At 43.9% G+C, this 20672-nt stretch overlaps 1 protein-coding gene across 3 annotated transcripts in view; it reads left to right on the plus strand.

Moving 5' to 3' along the window:
• WDR48 (WD repeat domain 48) overlaps nt 1-20418 on the plus strand; it is a 32288-nt gene extending 11870 nt beyond the window's left edge. For 2 of the 3 annotated variants that reach the window (XM_084902819.1, XM_084902820.1), the window contains exons 3-20: nt 394-472; nt 1626-1708; nt 1835-1964; nt 3805-3893; nt 4278-4379; nt 5517-5741; nt 7545-7619; nt 8738-8840; nt 9625-9722; nt 10355-10462; nt 10782-10878; nt 11579-11674; nt 13785-13890; nt 14801-14888; nt 16183-16218; nt 17804-17880; nt 19222-19414; nt 19857-20418. In XM_084902819.1, the coding sequence (XP_084758945.1) occupies nt 394-472; nt 1626-1708; nt 1835-1964; nt 3805-3893; nt 4278-4379; nt 5517-5741; nt 7545-7619; nt 8738-8840; nt 9625-9722; nt 10355-10462; nt 10782-10878; nt 11579-11674; nt 13785-13890; nt 14801-14888; nt 16183-16218; nt 17804-17880; nt 19222-19414; nt 19857-19952 (1881 nt within the window). In that variant the 3' untranslated portion in view covers nt 19953-20418. The remainder of the gene's footprint in view (nt 1-393; nt 473-1625; nt 1709-1834; nt 1965-3804; nt 3894-4277; nt 4380-5516; nt 5742-7544; nt 7620-8737; nt 8841-9624; nt 9723-10354; nt 10463-10781; nt 10879-11578; nt 11675-13784; nt 13891-14800; nt 14889-16182; nt 16219-17803; nt 17881-19221; nt 19415-19856) is intronic. The other variant, XM_084902821.1, reaches the window with a different exon arrangement.
• The last annotated feature ends 254 nt before the right edge of the window (nt 20419-20672 follow it).

The following is a 20672-nucleotide window of genomic DNA, read 5'->3' on the forward strand; positions in this document are numbered from 1 at the left end:
GCTGGGCTCCTCACCACTGGGCCGCCTGGTTTCTGCCCCGCTGTCTGCGGTGAGCCTTCGGCACCCTGATTCACACACCCCAGCCTGCAGGTGGGTCCATGTCCTGTCCCTTCCAGGAACGCCTTCCTGTAGCACTGTTGCCTTCACTGACTCTAGGCATAAAAATTAAGCATTTGTCCTGGAAACCTAGGCTTTTAATAGTAATAAAACTATCCTGAAACAAAACTTCTATGCACATGTTATCTGGAAGCATCAGCTGTTGGGGCTAGATTTTTAAGGTCATAGAGCAGTGGGCCACACTAATTGAAGAATCTAAGCATATCTATAATTTGTGATACAGTTTATTCTCTAAGATAAGCTAATGATATCCTGTGATTTTTCTTTTAATTTCAGCAAGATCCATACATAGCATCTATGGAGCACCATACCGATTGGGTAAACGACATTGTACTCTGTTGTAATGGGAAAACGTGTAAGTATTTCTTTGATATTGGGCTTCAGGAAGCTTTTAACTTAATTTTATGTATTTTTTCATTTTTCATGTAAACTTTTTATTAAATAAATACTAGAGACCCAGTACACGAAATTGTACACAGGTGGGGTCCCTTGGCCTGGTCAGCAATCAGGGCCATTTGGGCCATCTCACCTAATCCGGGGAGGGAGAAGGGGGAGGACCGCGGGAGGTTGGCCATTGCAGGAGGTTGGCTATGGGAGCACACGGACCACCAGGGAGCAGCTCCTGCATTGAGTGTCTGCCCCCTGGTGGTCAGTGCACATCATAGTGACCGGTCAACTGGTTGTTCGGTTGCTTAGGCTTTTACATATAGATAGATAGATAGATAGATAGATAGATAGCATACAGAAAAGCATACACACCTTGAGAGTACAGCTCAGTACAAGTTTGCGAGGTGAACACCCATTTAAGAAACATTACCAGAAATGTCCCCTGCCCCAGGCCACCCTTTCAGTCACTATCCCTTGCCACACTGTCTTCTAAACACTATTGATTCATTTTGCCTATATTTGAAGCATCTATAAATAGACTCATATAATATGTATTCTCCTTTTAACCTTATTAATATCTCTTTCTGTTCTTATTATGGTAGGATCCATTTCTTGGTTTTTCAGTCTGTGTTAGAAAAATTTTCCTAATCAGATTAGTTCAACAGGAACTTTAAAAACTATTTGCCTTAGCTATTAAAAAAATAAAAATTTGAGGCAGTATACAAGAGGTTCTGGAAAAAGCTTTTAAATATATATATATATATATATATATATATATTTAACTTTTATTGATTTCAGAGATGAAGGGAGAGAGAGAGTGAGAGAGATATCAACAATGAGAGAGAATCATTGATTGGCTGCCTCCTGCACGACCCACGCTGTGGATCGAACCCGCAACCCTGGCATGTGCCCTTGACCGGAATCAAACCTGGAACCCCTCAGTCCACAGGCCTATGCTCTATGCACTGAGCCAAGCCAGCTAGGGCTAGAAAAAGCTTTTAGATTATAAATGTACTGTATGTGGGTATAAACATGAACAGATGTTTGAATTAATATTAGGAATATTATAAATGTTGAAGTATATACCACTAAGGTGTTTGTTAATTCTTTGCCTCTTCTAGTAATATCTGCTTCTTCTGACACGACAGTAAAAGTATGGAATGCACATAAGGGATTTTGTATGTCAACATTAAGGACACACAAGGTAAAAGAGCTAACATAATATTTCAATTTTCAGTGTCTTTAGTGTAATATTGGGGTCTCAGTACTTTAAGTGGCTCATTTCTTATCGATCTACGATGTAGATCATAGTACGTGTGTTCTGTTACAGGATTATGTAAAGGCCTTAGCATATGCCAAGGATAAAGAACTGGTAGCATCGGCTGGGTTGGACAGACAAATATTCCTTTGGGATGTGAATACTCTAACAGCATTGACTGCCTCAAATAACACTGTCACAAGTAAGGTGCTTGAAAAAAATGTCTTTGAAAGTGCTCCAAGTTGATTTTTAAAAAGAATGGTTTATAAAATATCTTTGATAAGTTTGCATTGAGACAGTGGTTCATATCCAGAGAGTGCTTCTAGCTCCAGCATTCTAGCTCCCAAGAGTATGCTTGGACAGGAGCTGGTTCCTCACTGTGTTTAAAGTGGTAACTTCTCCAGGGGTCCGCTGTCCACGTGCATGTCGTAGGTCCCCAGCTGCAGTGTGAGCTCCTGCAGGCAGGAGAGTCTGTCTCACTGCTCCTTTGTATCTCCCACAGCATCGCCGCCCAAAGCCACACACTCAGCAGACACTGAGTGACTACCTGACAAAGTAGGCTTTCAAAAGTGTTACTGTGTATTAAGAACCTTTGAGTTCATGGCCCAAATGGAAAATACCCAAAGCAAAGAAAGAAAGGTTTTCAGGCGAATTTTGCAGGACTTCTTTAGCGCAGCCCAAAGAATCCAGCCAATTCCAGAGGAGTTCAGGAAGGCTAGGGCGCTGCGAGGGGCGATTCAGAACGTTCACAGCAGGTCAATAGTGTGGATGCCTCTTCAGCTAAGATCTCAGGTGACCAGCTCAGACCCATCCAAGTCTGAACTTGAAACTCAGCCTCATGCTTGGCCCAACCTACTCGAGTCCTGTAGGCGAGGTGCCAGAAGGGACTCTATGGAGCACATTTTTGGGCCAAGCCTGGCCTGGAAAGTCTGTTTTCAGGACGTGGGCTTGAACCCTCTAGATCCCTGTTTTATAGATTCAATTTGTCATGACTGTGGAACACTCACACTGACATAGCAAGGGCAGTTCTAATACAACCTAGTATGTGCCAAGAGGGACAAGTTGGGAGGCTGGTTTATAGTTTTTTTTAATATTGTTTTGCTCCTACCCACCCTCCCTCCCCCCCTTGGGGAGATATGTGAAGGTCTAAACACTATTCTCCCCTTGTTCTTGATTTTTCCCCTGTGCACTTCCTCAGTGCTTCAGTAGCTGGTCCCTGCTGAGGTTATCATGATCCATTTACCTCTTTGTAGATGTAAGGCCTGCCTCAAAGAGACACTTGCAAGATGGAACAAGGCAAAATGGCAGGATGGTCTCAAGGTCAGAGACTAGGCTTAGAGGTTACAGATTCTGCAACAGATATGTCTTCCCTTAGAGTAGTTTAGAGAGGACCTCACATAAGTTTTTGTGATTATAGAAATAATACTAATAGCTAATATTTATTAAGCACTTCTACAAGCAGTTACTTTTCTAAATACTTCACATATACTATTCTTTATTGTAAAATTAGGATCGTACTTTATAGTTGTATATGCTTTTATTTTCCACTTCAGTGGTATTTTGTTCTGAATCAAAGGGCATGAACATGATTCCTGCTACGTGTTGCCTGGTTTTCTTCCAGAAGAGTTGTACCAAATTGTCCTCCCACAAGCAATGTACGAGATGCCGTTTTACTGTTTTCTGATAATTGAATATTCCCTTGTTGTTTTCTTTTTAATCTGACTTAGTGAAAAAAGTATTTTTGTTTATTTGAAAACAGTTTTTCATATATATTGGTGGCATATGAATATCTTGAAAAATCTATTATTTATGTGGATAGGTTTTAAGTGGCAGTGCAGTTCAACTTAGCACATATTTATTGAGCATTTGTGTACTCTCAAATCCAGAAAAGATGTGAAACTTGATATCTGTTATAGATTTCTTTAGAGCACTCATAAAGATAAGATTTTGTAAAATTGAATAATTAAACTTGCAGTTTTTGCTGACTAGCTACTAAACATCTGGTAATTTTGTTAACATGTAGCTCCATTTATCCTTAATAGCTTCGTCTTTAAGTGGGAACAAAGACTCCATTTATAGCCTGGCAATGAATCACCTGGGAACCATCATTGTATCAGGGTCCACTGAGAAGGTAAGAGGGAGCTGAGAGGGTGTATCTAACTCTAGAAAACAAACCAAAATAATTTGATCTGTGTCATTCTTAAACATATGGCCAGTGGTTTTGCCTGCTGGAATGCTAAAAGAAAGGTTTTATCTGGACAAATAAGAGCATAACTGTGTAATTACTGCCGAGTGTGGTGATGGGGGTGTGGATGGGGTGGGAAAGGCCTGTTCGTTTTTTGACATTGAAGAGGCTCCTCCCACTTGAAAAGGGAGCTTAGGCAGTGTCCATTGGCGGAAGCAGCGTTTCTTTCTCAGGATTGAATGGCTGTCATTTGATTTATAAAAGTCATCCATTATTGAAACTTGATGGTGGATACACTCAGTTTGTGTAATATTTTGTTAAAATTTACAGGTTTTAAGGGTATGGGACCCAAGAACATGTGCAAAACTGATGAAGCTTAAAGGGCACACGGATAACGTAAAAGCGTTGCTGCTGAACAGAGACGGCACCCAGGTACGCAGCTTCTCATGGGCGCTGACCTGATGGCTTTAGCAAAGTTTCATACACCAGAAATCCCCCCACTTAGTGTGCTGCTGCAGACACCGACTGAACAAAGCTGCCTCTGTTATAAACTGGGCTGGTTTTAAATCCTTAAAATACTAAATTGTACGTATAATAACCCCAATTTTGAAAAAACCATCTTTCATCCATGTAGATAAAAAGCCGAAAACTAAGCACCATTTATCCCATTTCATTTTCGGAGCCAGACAAAAAGAGGCTCTCAGTTACTGCGTGAAGGCACTCAGTGGCCTGGAGGAGAGGACTTCACCCGGTCCTTAGTTAGCTCATCTGCAAAGTGGGAACCGTACTTAGTTTGTGCAGTAGGTGAGAACATTAGAAGTAATGAGTATATTCGAGTCGTAATCCCTGGGTTTTTAGAGCTCTTGAATCCTTTGCAGCCCCAATTTCATGTGAGTTAAGAAGCTTAGTGAGTCAGCTCCTCAAGTTTTGCAGTGTAGCTGCTGGACTGCCTTGTTCTCTAAGCTTTGTCTAGGTTGCCTGGACCATATGGTGTCAATGGGACTTCCCTTACATACGGGTTATAGACATGATGGTTTCCAGAAGGGGCTCTGGGCCTGGCAGACCTGTCAAAGCTCCTCCTGGCTGCTACACTCCATGCCTTGTTTCTGTATTTACGTTTATGAATGTGCTTTTACCCAAGATGCACTTCACTAAAGTCAGCTACTGATTCTCAAACTCGTGTTTGAGACAGAAGTGCTAGATATCAGTTCCTGGACCAGCGTTTATTTTGCATTCTGCAGAATTACCCTGCAAGGTTCTAATGCGGTGACATTGTGATTCAAGGGCTTATGATATATAACAGGCCAGGGAATCTTGTGGACAGCAACCTTTTGCCTCACTTCCTTTGTTGCAGCGTAACTTTGGTTAGTTAACAAATCTTATGATTTGAGGTCCGTCACCATTGCAATCATTTTGATTGGTGTCAACATCCCTGGACCGAGCCACTTTTCAGAGGCAGAAATACAGGTTGTTAGAGGCGTGCACTTGACAGCGTGGCGTCAGGAGAAAGCCTGGGCAGAGCACAGGAACTTTTGGACAGATCTCTAACCTTGACTGCTTTGTTCCCAGTGCCTCTCTGGCAGTTCTGATGGGACAATTCGCCTGTGGTCCCTCGGTCAGCAGAGATGTATAGCGACGTACCGAGTCCATGATGAAGGCGTTTGGGCTCTGCAAGTCAATGATGCCTTCACACATGTGTATTCTGGAGGAAGGGACCGGAAGATTTATTGTACAGACCTGAGAAACCCTGACATTCGAGTGCTGATTTGTGAAGAAAAGGCACCAGTTCTCAAGGTATGTGATACATATTTTTTAATTTTTTTAAATTGATGTGAGAGAAAGGAAGAGATAAAGAGATCAATGTGAGAGAGAAGCATCGATTGGTTGCCTCCTGAATGCAACCTGACCAGGGATCAAACCCGAAACTTGGATACTGGGAATCAAAACCACAATAAGCCACACTGGTCAATCAGGGCAGTATGTCATATATTTTAGATTGTATGAGTAAGATTGTTACATTGTTCCTGAGAGCACCTGGCTGTCTTACCTGTCAATAGAGGGGGAATATGAGGAGTTCAGTTATCTGCTCAAGAGAGAGGGAGGGTGTGGGAAGTGCCTCAGGAGGAGGGAACGAGCTGGCTCATCCCCCACCCCATAGCTGCTCAGAGTGTTCCTGGTCAGGTCTGGATGTGGGCGAACAGGTACCTGGGAAGCCATCTATATTGACACCTATCAGAAGTAGAGCCTGGGCTAAAAAACAGCAGTCATCACAGGACAAACGGCCAGCCTCCCTGATAATCCTAGAATTGCACACTGAAACAGGGAGGAACTTTAAAAGGAGCATAAAGACATACTACCCTGTCTCCTCACAAATCATCCGACAACAACAGGGAAAGCAAGAAACAACTGCAAGTACATCTGTGCAGCTGAGTGACATCTGAAACCAGACCACAGCGTAGGAGGAAGGGCTGCCGGAGGGAGCAGCGGGCCGAGGAGACGCTGAGAGGATGCCTGTGGTCTGGCTAAGAGCGGTTCTGTAAAGTGGATGGCAACCCTAATGGACAGACCAGTAATGCTTTAGGAAAAGCAAGAGTTAGGGCTGCCATCGCCGACACAGCGTGTGTGCAGGAAGCAGCTGGCGGGGTGACAGGTGGGGCGGAGGAGCACTGCGCCGCGAGTCCTGCAGCTGCCAGGGCCTCTTGGCTGGAGAAGACCTTAGCGCAGACGGCCGTCCGTTACAAGGAGCATCGCTCTGAACTGAAGAGGATCCACTGGCCAGGAGTCCGGCCCTGTCCCCGCAGCTCCAGTCCTGCAGTTTCCTGGCACAGGAAGAACCGTGGGCTAATGTGGACTGATTCCATTGCATAATATATGGGCATTTGTATATTTTATACGTTTAGCATTTTAAAAATGCAGAAGAGCACACAGTAAACTGTTCACAGGTGCCCTGTCCTTGGGTGAGGGGGTAGATGATGTGGGGGTACTTTTCGCTTTTGTTGTGTTGTATTTTTACTATTAACATTTTCAAAGAAAAAATAAATCCATTTCTTTGTTATTAAGAACAACAACAACAACAAAAAAGGGTAGCAAAAACAAAAACAAAAATATGATAATCATCCTTTGGCCTGAACCCGTTTCAATCAGGGGTGGGGAACGTCGGCCCCCAGGCCGTGGAAGGCCCGGAGATCATTTGGTCTAGTCCTGCCGAGGCATGAGCGGCGAGTTAATTAAATGGTTGACCAAATATAGCAGGCTAGTTTTAAGTTGATGATTTTGTGTAGCGCTCGAATGATGTTATAAATATCCAAATGGCTCTTGACAGAAAAAAGGTTCCCCATCCCTGCCTAAATTAAGCACACTTAAACCTTTAAGCCGTTATTTTTGGTGAGAAGTCACTGTCCTGCACTATTATAGCGTCATGAATTTCCTTAGCACAGACTCCCTCATTCACTTGTTGAATCCCTAGCTTTTACCATGCGCCATGGTATAGTCAACACACAGTGTTGAATGGAGGGGTTATTAATAACGTAGAGCTGGTCCTGGCAGCTCAGAAGAGTCAGCATTCCACACAGCAATGTTTTTGTGCCTTGTTTTCAGATGGAGCTTGATAGATCAGCTGATCCACCTCCTGCAATCTGGGTTGCAACAACGAAATCTACAGTAAATAAATGGGTAAGTGAGCCAGTGTACAGCTGACAAAGGATTAGGAGCTGATGAAGGATAAGAACCAGTGGCAAATATTCAGTATGAACCTGGCTCAGCATGCCTTTCAACAGTGCCAAAATCTGAAAGGCCCTATGAATGCAGGTGTGGGCCTAAGGGTTGTACAGAAAATAAGGTAGCAGTCAAAATGATGCTTCGATGTCTTTGTCAGGAGCCAAGGAATATATTTGGCGTGCTTAGAAAGACACTGCAGCCTGATACAGCCAGTAGATTTAGTCTAGCTCTGACCTCATGGAGCTGCATTTGAAAATGGGCAGCCCAATGCCAGCACAGAAGGGAAATGGGTTAGTATTCTGTTTCTCTAAACACAAAAAAACTGTGCTTTCAGACTCATTTCCTTTTTCTTCTTAGTATGAAAGACAGGAGAGAAATAGGATGATCAGAGAGAAGTCATCAAAAGTACTATTAATTCTTACATCTTAATTGAAGACACTAAGTTTTCTTACCAGACTGTTTGTGGATAACTAAAGAGAAAGTTTTTCTTTTTTTTTCTTTTTTTAATATATTTTTATTGATTTTTTACAGAGAGGAAGGTAGAGAGAGAGCTAGAAATGTCGATGAGAGAGAAACATCTACCAGCTGCCTCCTGTACCCACCCCCCCACCCCCCCATCACCACCGGGGATGTGCCCACAACCAATGTACATGTCCTTGACCGGAATCGAACCCGGGACCTTTCAGTCCGCAGGCCAACGCTCTACCACTGAGCCAAACGGGCTTCGGCAAGAGAAAGTGTTTCTATTTATTCCTGTATATATGCAGATCAGATGGTCTCTCTCTGTGCTTGTAACAAATGTTACATTTCTTGTCTACATTTCATTGTGCTAATTTGAGATCAACATAGTTTACCTGGAAGAATGCCTACTGTCCTCTCCAAAAAGACGTTCCCTTCTTAATGTTTGTTTGGGTTTTTTAAATCCTGGTAGATAATCATACTTTGTCACTGTGTATTTTTGGGTCGGTGTTTTTATTATTGGGTTGTTCTCATTTGTTTCTCTTGCCACTTTAAACAGATTGTCAAAGCTTATAAGGCATAAAATAATTAAATAATGAATTTTGTTCCTTCAGACGTTGAAGGGAATTCACAACTTCAGAGCCTCTGGAGATTATGACAATGACTGTACAAACCCTATAACACCCCTTTGCACACAGCCTGACCAGGTTATTAAAGGTGAGTAAGGAAATGGGAAGGTATTGTACCTTTTGTGGAGATTAATTGTAGTCACTAAGAGACTGACAGCAATGGAGAAGATGACCTTCCTTTAAATGTAATTCTGAGGTCAACAAGAGACTCATAATAGCATTTTTATTTATTTTTAAATCAAAGAAAGGCTTTTAAAAACAGTGACTTCAAAATGTGGGCTCTCTTTAATTAATCTTTTTACCCAGCATCAGAATAGTCACCATCTTGGTAAATCCAAAAGCCATTTTGAAAAATATAGAGAGTTTAGTGTTGTCTTTTAGCACAAGCCAGAAAAGTCAGATCTGGTCCTAGAATTCTGCAGCTACAGCTGTAACGGCACCTCTGGCTCTACCTTTTGGGATTGGAATATTGAATGACACATCAAGAACAATGTTCCTTCAGGAGGCATAAAGAGCAGGAAAATGGGAAGCAAAAGCTGATGAGAGCTGGGGCTCAGCCAAAGGTTTCCTGTCATTAGGACTTTCCCAGCGGGTGCAACTCTGCCCTTAACCATTCTCAACTAGTAGCCCCGGGTTGAAGTGAGGATTCTTTTCATCTATAATCTGTATTAAAACCAGACTATTTTTGTTTGACTGACCTTCATTACCTTAGATATAATATAATGACATAGTCTTCTGATTTGCCTTCTTCTTTCTGGGGGGCTAGTGTGATTCATATTCTGTGAGACACCAGTTCACAGTTATTGCCGCACAGTGAGCTTAAATGTAGTAGAAGGATTGTTCTGCTAACTGTGTGGATTTTTCTCCTTTAGGCGGTGCTAGTATTATTCAGTGCCACATTCTTAATGATAAGAGACATATATTAACAAAAGACACCAATAATAATGTGGCATATTGGGATGTATTGAAGGTGAGTATCTTTTTTATTAAATGTATGTTACTGGATCATGTATCCCATTTATTTTTTATGATATAGATATAGATATACATATAGATAGATATACACCAAGATAATAAATATATAAATTAAGATTTAGTTTCAATAATATTTTATTTGGGGGTTACTTTCTTATGTGAATATTAGAAAAGGCTATAGTTTCCAAATGAATATTTTGTGGGGGGGTTTTATTTAAAATTGTAATAGTTATTTAAAGTTAACTGCTCTAGAATAAAAATGTTTGTTTGCCAAAACTGGTTTGGCTCAGTGGATAGAGTGTCGGCCTGCCGACTGAAAGGTCCTAGGTTTGATTCCGGTCAAGGGCATGTACCTTGGTTGTGGGCACATCCCCAGTATGGGGTTGTGCAGGAGGCAGCTGATCGATGTTTCTCTCTCATCGATGTTTCTAGCTCTCTATCTCTCTCTTTTCCTCTCTGTAAAAAATCAATAAAATATATAATAAATAAAATAAAAATGTTTGACCATTTCTTTTTAAAATGTTTTAGACTCCATATTAATAGGCAAAATGTGTAAAATTTTGAGTCGCTAAGTCAGAATCAAATTAAGTTGCCACTTAATTATTATACTTTCTTTCTGATGCATAGGCAAGTAAAGTGGAAGATCTGGGCAAAGTGGATTTTGAAGATGAAATTAAAAAAAGATTCAAGATGGTGTATGTACCAAATTGGTTCTCAGTAGACTTAAAAACAGGGGTAAGTTAGCAATTGATACTTGTGCAATTTGGGATAGTTGAAAATTTCTAATGTAGCTCAAAATTAAGTATCATTAGTTACAGAGTCCTATGTTTTTAAGTGGGAAAGGGGAAAAAAATATTAATTCTTGCAAAATGCAGTTTAAATATCTTTTGGTATCCTAGTAAATTAAACTGTAGTTGCATAGAATTGCATGAAACCCTTTTTGGTTCTGAATCTGTGGCTTAGCACGTTAGTTAAATAGTACAAATAAAGGTTTAGATACACGTTTGGAGAATGTATCCAAATGGCATGCCACTAACAATTTTTATTTTGACAGATGTTGACTATCACTTTGGATGAGAGCGACTGTTTCGCTGCTTGGGTTTCTGCCAAAGATGCCGGCTTCAGCAGCCCTGATGGGTCAGATCCGAAACGTGAGTGTGTCCTTCCTTCTCTTCCTCCTTGCGAGAGAGAAGGTGGGTCTGTGCTCTCTCCTTTGTGCTCTTCTTTCTGAGAATCTGTTCTGTTGTGTTGATGATGTCTTTGGTCAGGATTTTCCTAAGAATGTAGCATGTGTGGGCTGGCTTTAGCTCAGCGGTTCCTTCGAGTACAAGAATGTAGCATGTGCCCGATGTATACAAATATAATACCATTCTAGTGGCTTTACCTGGAAATTGCCTTTTAAAGAATTGCTTTATCTGAACAACCAAATAGAGTATGTTTGCTCCATATTACCACTGCTTTAAACATTCAAAGATAAAATTTTAATAGACTTGGAAAAATCTCTGAAGTCTTGCTTTTAAACATCATTGGCATTAGGTTGAGAATTTAATATCAGGCTCTGGCCAGGTGGCTCGGGTAGGTGAAGTGTTGTCCCATACACCACATGGTTGTGGGTTCAATCCCCAATTGGGACACATGGTGTTTCATATATGTGTGTGTGTGTGTGTGTGTGTGTGTGTGTGTGTGTGTGTATCCCAAAGCAATGAAAACATATCCCCTTGGGTGAGGATTAGGAAAAAGAATTTAATACCAGAATATGTGGAAACTTGTTTTTATTTCTTTCCCTCTATTTTGGGTAAAAACAAGTAATTCTCTTTTCCATGTTCTTCTTTTTAATTACCTCTGTTGCAGTGAACTTAGGAGGACTTTTGCTCCAGGCACTCCTAGAATATTGGCCTAGAACACATGTGAATCCCATAGACGAAGAAGAAAATGAAGTAAACCATGGTTCGTGCTTTTATATCAGGAGAAACGGTTAACAATTACCCAGAAGTTAAAAAGACTTAGACTGGTTGATATTTTAAGAAACATTTTAAGCATTTGCTAAATTGTGACCTAACATTTTGATGTGCCCAACTTATTGCCTGCCCTCCCACACCCCAAAGAAGGAACATCCATCCAGTCTCCACTGAAAATCCAAGGAACTTTCGATCAGTAAAACTGCTCATAGAATAAACCCTGAACATTCCCATGGCCTTTGGCCCTAAAAATAGACAGCTTAGGCTTATGCTGAAGCAGTTTTTCAGAGTATCCATGGACCTGCCGGGCTTACCTCCAAACCTAGTTAGCTGCATCAGAACACCAGGTTTGGCCTTGTATTGTCATAATTCTTGTAGGCCTGAAATGTTGCTGTTACCTAGTTTGCATGATTTGGGCTCTGAATGTTTCAAAAAAATCAAATTCCAACTCAGAAGTGTCAGGAAAAGTGAACACATCTAGATAAAGCATGAGTGCCCTTGAGGACATTCAAAGACCGTGTGTGCCACAGGCAGGGACAGCAACCTTCTAGGCGCAGTCTGGTTAAAGAAAGGGAGTGAAGGTCTTAAAACTTGACAATGCATGTGTAACCTACAGCCAGCTGGAGTTTCCTTGTGTCCTACCTCCTGCGGGCCTGCTCTGCTGAGGGTTCTGAGCTCCCTGCAGTCCGCTGAGGGTGGCCCGCCTCGGGTGGTCCCAGCGATGCGCACCTAGCAGAGACTTCGCTCTGCTCACTGACTCGTCCAGAATGATTTTGGGACTTTAAATCTCTTTTGTAAGCATGGCATGCTTCCTTGAAAGCCAGTCTTCTGATGTCCCTGCCAGAAAGAGGGCACTGATCCCCTGTGGTGGCTTTCCTTTTGTGTCACCTCCCCATCAGAACTGTACAGTGGACTGTGGCCCAGAGAAACCCAGTGGGAAGATCTGTCCACCACAGAGGGCTGAGAAAGCTAGGCTCTGGTGTGGCTCTGCCATTTCTCAGCTGTGTAGCTGTGAGCACATCATGTCCTGTTCTTGGCTTGTCCTCCATCTATAACATGACAGTTAGACCGGGAGTCCTCAGAGGCCCTAGTGTCCAATAAAGGTTAGTCAAGAAACAGCCAGCACCTCTTGGATCCAGGTTTTGGTTGGAGGAAGAAGCCCCAGGAAACCCCAGATCATTCTTCAAGTCAAAGTGCCACAGTAACGCAGGGCAGGGCCCGCCCACCTCCCCAGCCAGAGCTCAGGACACTGGTGTCCACCTGTCGGTAACCTGCCGTGCCTGCTCCGTGCTCAGCGGATCAGCAGTTGCTTAGATTATAGTATTGAGCTCAAGTACTCAGAGGCCTGTGGTGAGTTGTAGGTGGGGAGAACGCAGATGAGTGGGCGCGGACCCTGTCCTACAGGGACTGACACTCTGCTGGGCAGAGAGCTACGTGCATGAAGCATTCTGAGTTCAGGGACAAGTGATGGCTGCCATGGGAGCGGCTCTGGAGGTGCTGTAGGATTTAGAGGGTGGGGTTGCTTCCAGATTCATTGGGGAAATACTCATGAGCAAGTTGTACCCGAGTGGGGGTTCACTGCGCTTGGGTCAAAAGATTACAAAGAAAACAGGGAAATGAAATGTGCAGAGAACAATAGGAACAAGAGTATGACCTCTCTGAGGATTTTTTCACTGGTCCCTCTGCCATTAGTTATGGCCGCCACTAAAATAATTTTTTTTCTGACCCAAGAAATTTTTCTGAACTTGGAGTTCTACTAAACACACACGCCAGATTGCCATTTATAAACACACTCTCCTAGACTTCCCGTGGTTCAAGTAGATGGTTATGCTTTTGCTTCAAATCTCAAACATCTCTTCCTCTAAAATCCTCTAAAATGCAGTCATTTCTCATGGGGCACATCACAAGTTGCTATAACCAAGTATTTCTTACTTTCAGGAATTTGGCTTGGTTTGTTTTTTGCCTTTATTTTTTACCCTGGCTGACTCAAAGGACTTTAACTTTAAAAATATTGCAGTGTCTGCAGCCCGGGTAAACAAAATGTTTAGAATCTGTTCGTTGCACTAACTGCATCTGACACCATCTGTATCTTTCCCTAGTAAATGGGGAGCAGGAGAACCGAGTACAGAAGGGGAATGGCTATTTCCAAGTGCCCCCCCACACCCCTGTGATCTTCGGTGAAGCGGGAGGCCGCACCCTGTTCAGGTATGAGCAAGGGGGCTGGAGGCATGTCTACGGAAGCCTCTCATTGCTCAGAAGTAGTGGTCCAAGCAGAGGCTATAAATGGTTTATCATCACCACTAGAGGTGTCAGGGATTGGGAAGCTTTTTTCATCTCCGGGAGATAGATAGTTAAGCGATGCTGTTGGACCACATCCCAACTGGGAGCTGAGCCTCTGCTGTTAAAGGAGGTCGACACCTTGCCTCAAGGCAGCTTCTCTGGTGGCGTCTGCAGGAAGCTCACTTCTACTTACTCAGCGTGACTGCCGGGGTCAGGGAACAGGTGGCAGCACCAGAAGTCCCTGTCCGCGGGACCAGCGTCAGGGCAGGTGACTGCCCGCAGGCTGGGTCAGGCAGGATGGACTGGCTGCTCCTGGGAATGGTTGGGCCCAACCATGGCCCGATCATGTGGCCCTGCAGAAAAGAGCTGTGCTGCCTTACCTGCACGTTGCCAGCAAGGCCTGCTAGAGTGATGGGGAGAGCTCACGAGAGCCTTCTGTAGGGCCATGAGTAAGAAAAGGGCTTGTCTCTCCCATGGGTTCAGAATTCTCTTCCTTTATGGTGGTTCCCTGAGCGTGTTAACCAAAACACCCTGCCCCCGCTCCGTGGGGAGGCCTGTGCCGTGGGCTGCAGTGCTGCAGGGGATCTTTCTCGAGGGCTTTGCCTACACACAGGCTTCTGCCCTCACGCAGCGACTCAGGCAGCGCTGGTGCTGCTGGCCTCTGAGTCCGCTCTCGCTCTAGCTGCGTGAGCCATCCCGGCTGGCTGCATGCACTTTCCTCAGCTCAGTGGGTTGTCCTGAATGAACTCTGTAGGGTCTTGGCCCTTTGTCTAGTGTTGATAACGGTTTTGTCATCTTGCTGTCGTGTCACTCACTACCTGATGGCTGTGTCCAGGCTGCTGTGCCGGGATTCCGGAGGGGAGACGGAGTCCATGCTGCTCAACGAGACGGTGCCACAGTGGGTAATTGACATCACCGTGGACGTAAGTGTCCCCCGCTCCCACTGCGCCCTGGTGTTTTTCCAAACCATGACGCGAACGCAGAACTGCTTTAGACCTGATAACCTGACAGTGCAATAAAAACTAGATTGCCAAAGAAAACAAACACCAAAAGCTGGCAGGACAGCCGTTCCCCGCATCCTCGAGCTCCAGCTTAATCAGTGTCCCACCTCCCAAGGCTCCATCAAGAAAAATGCAGGAGGAGTAGCCTTCCCGCTGCAGCCACCGAGCCCGGGGAGCTGTGCCAGTGACGGCGCCAGGAGCCCCGGGTCAGCTCTAAGCCCTTTGCAGCCACCGGGCAGCATCCACTGGGGCCACTGCACAGCCCTGCGCCGGTGCCAGGCTGGTTGGCATGTCTACAATGACTTCCTTTCTCCTGTCAGTGAAAGCCAGGCACACCCAGGGCGGGCTCCGTGCAGTTCTGCCAGCTGACGCAGGAGCCGCCTGGTGCCCATGACACCCCTTCAGCCCTGGCACACATGGACCGCTTCCAACACCCTTAAGTCCTGGGCTCCCCATGCACCTCAGAGATGTCTTTTTAATTGAGGATGAGGAGGGAGTGGTTGTAGCTCCCTTTTCACTCTATGTTATTACACCCTTCCCCCTGGGGGTCCCTTGTCTCCCAGCCCAAATACAGAGCCCTCTGGCCCTGCCCGTGGACCCCCAGCACTCAGCAATCTCACTTTTTATGGATAAATTTATCAAGTAAAAAACTTGACTGCCAGGTAGAATCCTCTTCTGCTTCCCTGTAGTTCCAAAGTTGCAGAAGTAGTATTGGTATTCATCTGTTTATATCTGTATTGGTTTTTAACTATAAAAATAATATATGCTTATTAAATAAATGAATCAAGTGAAACATCCATCCCTTTCTCAGTCACTCCTTCTTTTCCATTTGCTCCCTGTCCTTCTCCCCAGAGGTAATAACTGTTACTAGTTTAGTGCAGAGCCGTAAGTGCTTTTTTCTGTGCTACATAAGCATATATTACACGCATATATGCATATAGCTTGTTTTATTTTGCACAAGATCTATTACTATTCTGCAACTTGGTGGGTTTTTTGTTTTGTTTTTTAATTTAAAAATCTATCTTGAGCATTTTTTCATGACTCTACAGATTGGATCATTTCTTTTCAATGACTGTATACTATTCCGTTGTAAAATGTACCATAATTTATTTAACCAGAACCTTATTAATGGGCACTTAGGTTGTCTCCAATGTTTTCTATTACAAACAATGCTTCAGTGAACATCCTTGTACATATAACTTTGTGTACTTTTTAGGATAAATTCCTAGAAGTGGAATTGCTGGATCAAAGGGTATGCACATTTTAAATTTTGATAGATATTGGCAAATTGCCCTCCACAAAGGCTGTACCAGTTTACACTCTCACCACAAGGCATGCGGGCCCACACCCTCACCCACAATGGATACTTTCAATCTTTGCTAAAAGATAGGCAAATACTATCTCATTGTTTTAGTATAATTTGGGGATTTTTTAATGTGTGGTGAGGTTAAGCATCTTTTCATATTGGCCATTTCTATTTCTTCTGTGAATTGCTTGTGTTATTTACTTATTTCTCTAATTTCTCTATTGGGCTAGTTGTCCTTCATATTAATTTATAGGATCTCATCATATTCAATATTAATGACTATTAAGCCTCTTAATTGAATTTTTACTTTGTTCATGGTATTTTTGACAGGCAGAAAGCTTTAATTTTATATAATCATATTGATACTTCATGGTTCTGAGTTTCATGTCTTGCTTATGTATTTCCCTCTTCAGAGTAGCAAAAATATTCTTCTGTATTCTCTGGTATGTCTATGGTAATTGTTTATGTCTAGATCTTTAATCTATTAGAAGTGATTCTGTTTGGTGTGAAGTAGGATGCTAACTTTCTACAAGTGGACAATAGCCAGGGTGCCAACACAATTTTTAAATAATCTATCCTTTTTCTACTAATTTGAATGCTGTCTTTTTCATATACTAAATTTCTGTATGGGTATGTTTCTAGACTCTCTTCTGTGCTGTTGACTTATTTTGCATACCCCTAAAGCCATATGAAAAGAGATTTAATCTCTAGAACCTTCAGAAAATACTTTCTGTCCCAGATATACCACCTCCAAGCTGGTGTGACACCTGGTGAATGTTCTGTGGTCTTCTCCAAATCCGAGCTCCCCATAAACCACTACTCCTTTGAGTGTGCAACCCACCCGGGTCACTTAGGCCTGTGGCTTATTCCTGAGAGGAGACATCTGGATGGGCTCGGAGGGGATTAATACCCAGAGAAAAGGTGACCCGTTAGTCTTAGCCTTCACCTAAGTGTGTGGTTTACTTCACGGTGGATGTCTAGCTAGTTGGCTGGAGTTGCCACTCTTGTGAAAAACCTCAGCCCTCACTCTGACGTCAGAGGGAAGGAGCGTGGGAGGACCTGGCTGGCCTTTCCATTGCATGAGCGGCCTCACCAGCGTAGAGAGTGTGGTTTTGCTCAAAGACAAATGTTGTGGGTTTCTCTCAAGACACTTAATTTTTTGTTTGGGCCTTTAGGGATCAGCCTTAATACTTTAATGTAGAATTTAGATTTTGGCTTGTATGGCTTCAAGAACTAAAATAAAATTTGTCTTCCTTTAATACCTTGAATTCTTATTTGAAAAGAGCCATGTTTGTAAGTTCCTATTGCCCCTGACATTACATACAGTATTTTATTACAAAACTGAACATGATACTTTCCTGATACATTTTGTCTAAGGCTGATAATTTGATAGCTTACTGTAAACTTCATAGAAAGTGACTTTTAATTGTAAAACAACTATTAACTTGTAAATCATGTTCTCCTATTGACATCATTTTAATCTATCAGCTAATAGAAATTATTATGCCATTTTTTACTTTTAATATTTCAGAAAAATATGCCCAAATTCAACAAAATTCCTTTCTACCTCCAACCTCATGCATCTTCAGGAGCAAAAACCTTAAAAAAGTAAGTAAATGTACTGTCATGTGATGCTTTTACCTAATTAATTAATTACCAGACAAGTTTTTTATTCCTTATTATTGCTTTTATAGCAAAGGAGGCAAGGACTGGATGTAAGCCTAGTTTTATAATATCACTTTACAGTTTAACCATTTACAAGTGCCTGCTGTGGTAAGCTACAGACGTTCAAAACTAAGACATGGATTTTGTCTCCTGCCATAATCTGTGCCCTACACTCTCCTGTGGGAGAGTGACGGTGACCTCACCCTCCATTACTGACAGAAGTCCACGTGAGGGGCGGGTGACTGCTCCTGTGTATCCATGACAACTGCTTTTATGGATACGAAGAAATCATGAGCGTAGGGGAAAGAAATGAATTTTTGGAGCTTTCTAGAAAGGCTTCTCGCAGGACATGGAATTTGAGCTAGACATATAAGGCTGGATAGAATTTCCAGAGATATCCCAGGTCCAGGAGATGGTTTGATCAGGGATGTGGAAGTGGGAGCATGCGCAAGAACTGGAAACTAGCGAGGACTTCTGAGCTGCAGCCTAGGATGTGGGGGTGGTGGGAAAATACGAGGGAAGTCGGAGAAGAAATTCATTGGTGCATATCCTAGCAAATGAAACCCACAAGACTTTAAAACCTTTTGTTGAGGGATATTCCCAAACATACACAAAACAAAGAACAGGAGAAGGAACCCCCATTATCCCATCCACAGCTTCCAGTCATTCTCCACACACAGTCACACTTTGCTTCATCTGCTTCTTCCTCCTACCCTCCCCCCACCCGCCTGCACTCACACAGGAGCAAGTCCGAGATCTCACTTCACTGGATGTAATGACTGTCAACTCAAGGTGCTTTCAGAGTTTGAGCCTGAGCCTACTTGGTTCGATCGTTAACTGACATCAGAGAAACTGGAGTAGGCGTGGGTGTGAGGCAGTGGATGAATCTAGATTTGGACACGCAGAGTGTGAGGTTCCTGGGAACAGCCAACAGGAGATACCCAGTCAGCTCCTGGGCTTGTGGGTGTGGAGTGGGGACAGGAGGTTGAGACTCAGGGTGTCAGCTGTAGGCAGACAGGCCCTGGGAGAACTGGGCCTGGGAGCCCGGGCGCCTTCCCTTCAGGAGCAGTCAGTGTGTCTGCTCTGGTGCAACAGCACCAGGGCTTAAAGGGCACCACGGGATCGGTTGGCAATTCTAAAAGTGGCGTAAGGCAATGACTAAAAAGTGTATTGGTTTATGTCTCTTTCTGTGGTATGTTTTCACCTTTATAAAATGTTAACACCAAAGAATATGGAAGAGATACTATCCAGTGACTTCCTGATGTCTGCCCTTGCTTTTTCCAGAGATAGACTTTCTGCTAGCGACATGCTCCAAGTCCGGAAAGTAATGGAACATGTTTATGAGAAAATCATCAACTTGGATAATGAGTCTCAAACCACTAGCTCTTCTAACAATGAAAAACCTGGAGAACAGGAGAAAGAGGAGGACATCGCTGTGCTGGCAGAGGAGAAAATTGAGCTGCTGTGCCAGGACCAGGCAAGTGGACCTGCGGACCGGAGCCCCACTTGGCCAGGGCGGTGTTCGGACAGTGACATCACATGGTCTGACTGTGGTTCCCACGTCTGTTGCCTTTGGGGGGGCTTCTGCTTTTACAGAGGCTCCAAGGAGCTCTGGGTGTCTCCCAAGGAAAGGACAGGGTCACCTCGATGTGCAGAGCAGACGGTTGTTAGTTTAGGATGTGGAGGTGGGTAGAGCTGTTTTAAATTAAGATGCACTAAAGGCCTTCTCAGGGATGGCTGGAGACAGTGTCCAGAGCCCAGGGTTGTGCCTGTATGTGTGGCAGTCAGGCCCACAAGAGCAGGCCACCCCGCGGTGGGGTGGGGGAGGAGAGAGCACTCTGGACCACCTGTGAGAGGCAGCAGTAAGGGCCTTAGCTATCAGAGGCTTTGATATTTCTAATTTATGCTTTGCTGTTCAGGTTTTGGATCCAAACATGGACCTTCGGACAGTGAAACACTTCATATGGAAGAGCGGCGGTGACCTCACCCTCCATTACCGACAGAAGTCCACGTGAGGGGCGGGCGAGCGCTCCTGGTATCCATTTCCTGACCTTCCTCTGGCCCCGAGAGTAGTCCTAGGAGCCCACTGAGCCCAGTGGGAGCCAGACTTCTCACGGCCGATTGGTATGGACAGATTCTCTCTCAACTGCAGTGACTAATGGAAATGTAACATAGAAACAGCTTCCCTGTGTAGAGTAAGCTGTCCCCAGGGAGGCAGAGTCCGAGAGCAGAGCCCCAGCCAACTGTCTCTCAAGGTGTACAGAGAACTGACTGGCCGGCGCAGGCCTGGCTTCCTCCTCTTACGTCAAAGGACCTGATCTTCGCTAGCACTTGTTAGAGACATCCCGTAGGGCCACACTGTCACCGTGTTTCCACTCCGCACACGCTGTGCAGCTTTTCTAAGAGGACATTCCATTCGTGCAGCACCTGTGAAGGCTTTCTCCACGTTTGTCATTAAAAACAAATTGTTTTCCCATTTAAGACAGTTATTTTTCATAGGAACTTGCTGTTGCACAATTCGAGAGCCAGCCCGTTTCATAATAAACGACTAGTGTTGGGCTTGTTTCTACTCCTGCACCTCAGCTGTGTTCGTAGACGGATCAGTGGAACCGCCAAGGGCTGGGCATAGCGCCTGGACCACTGTGTCCCAGCAGTGCCACATGACCCCCGTGCCCAGGACCGCCTGGCAGCACAGGGCGGTGCAGCTTCCTCCTTCCTCCACTGTGTTTATTTAC

Source organism: Pipistrellus hanaki (genome assembly GCF_964339955.1).
Source record: "Pipistrellus hanaki genome assembly, chromosome: 13".
In the NCBI taxonomy this organism is placed as follows: domain Eukaryota; kingdom Metazoa; phylum Chordata; class Mammalia; order Chiroptera; family Vespertilionidae; genus Pipistrellus; species Pipistrellus hanaki.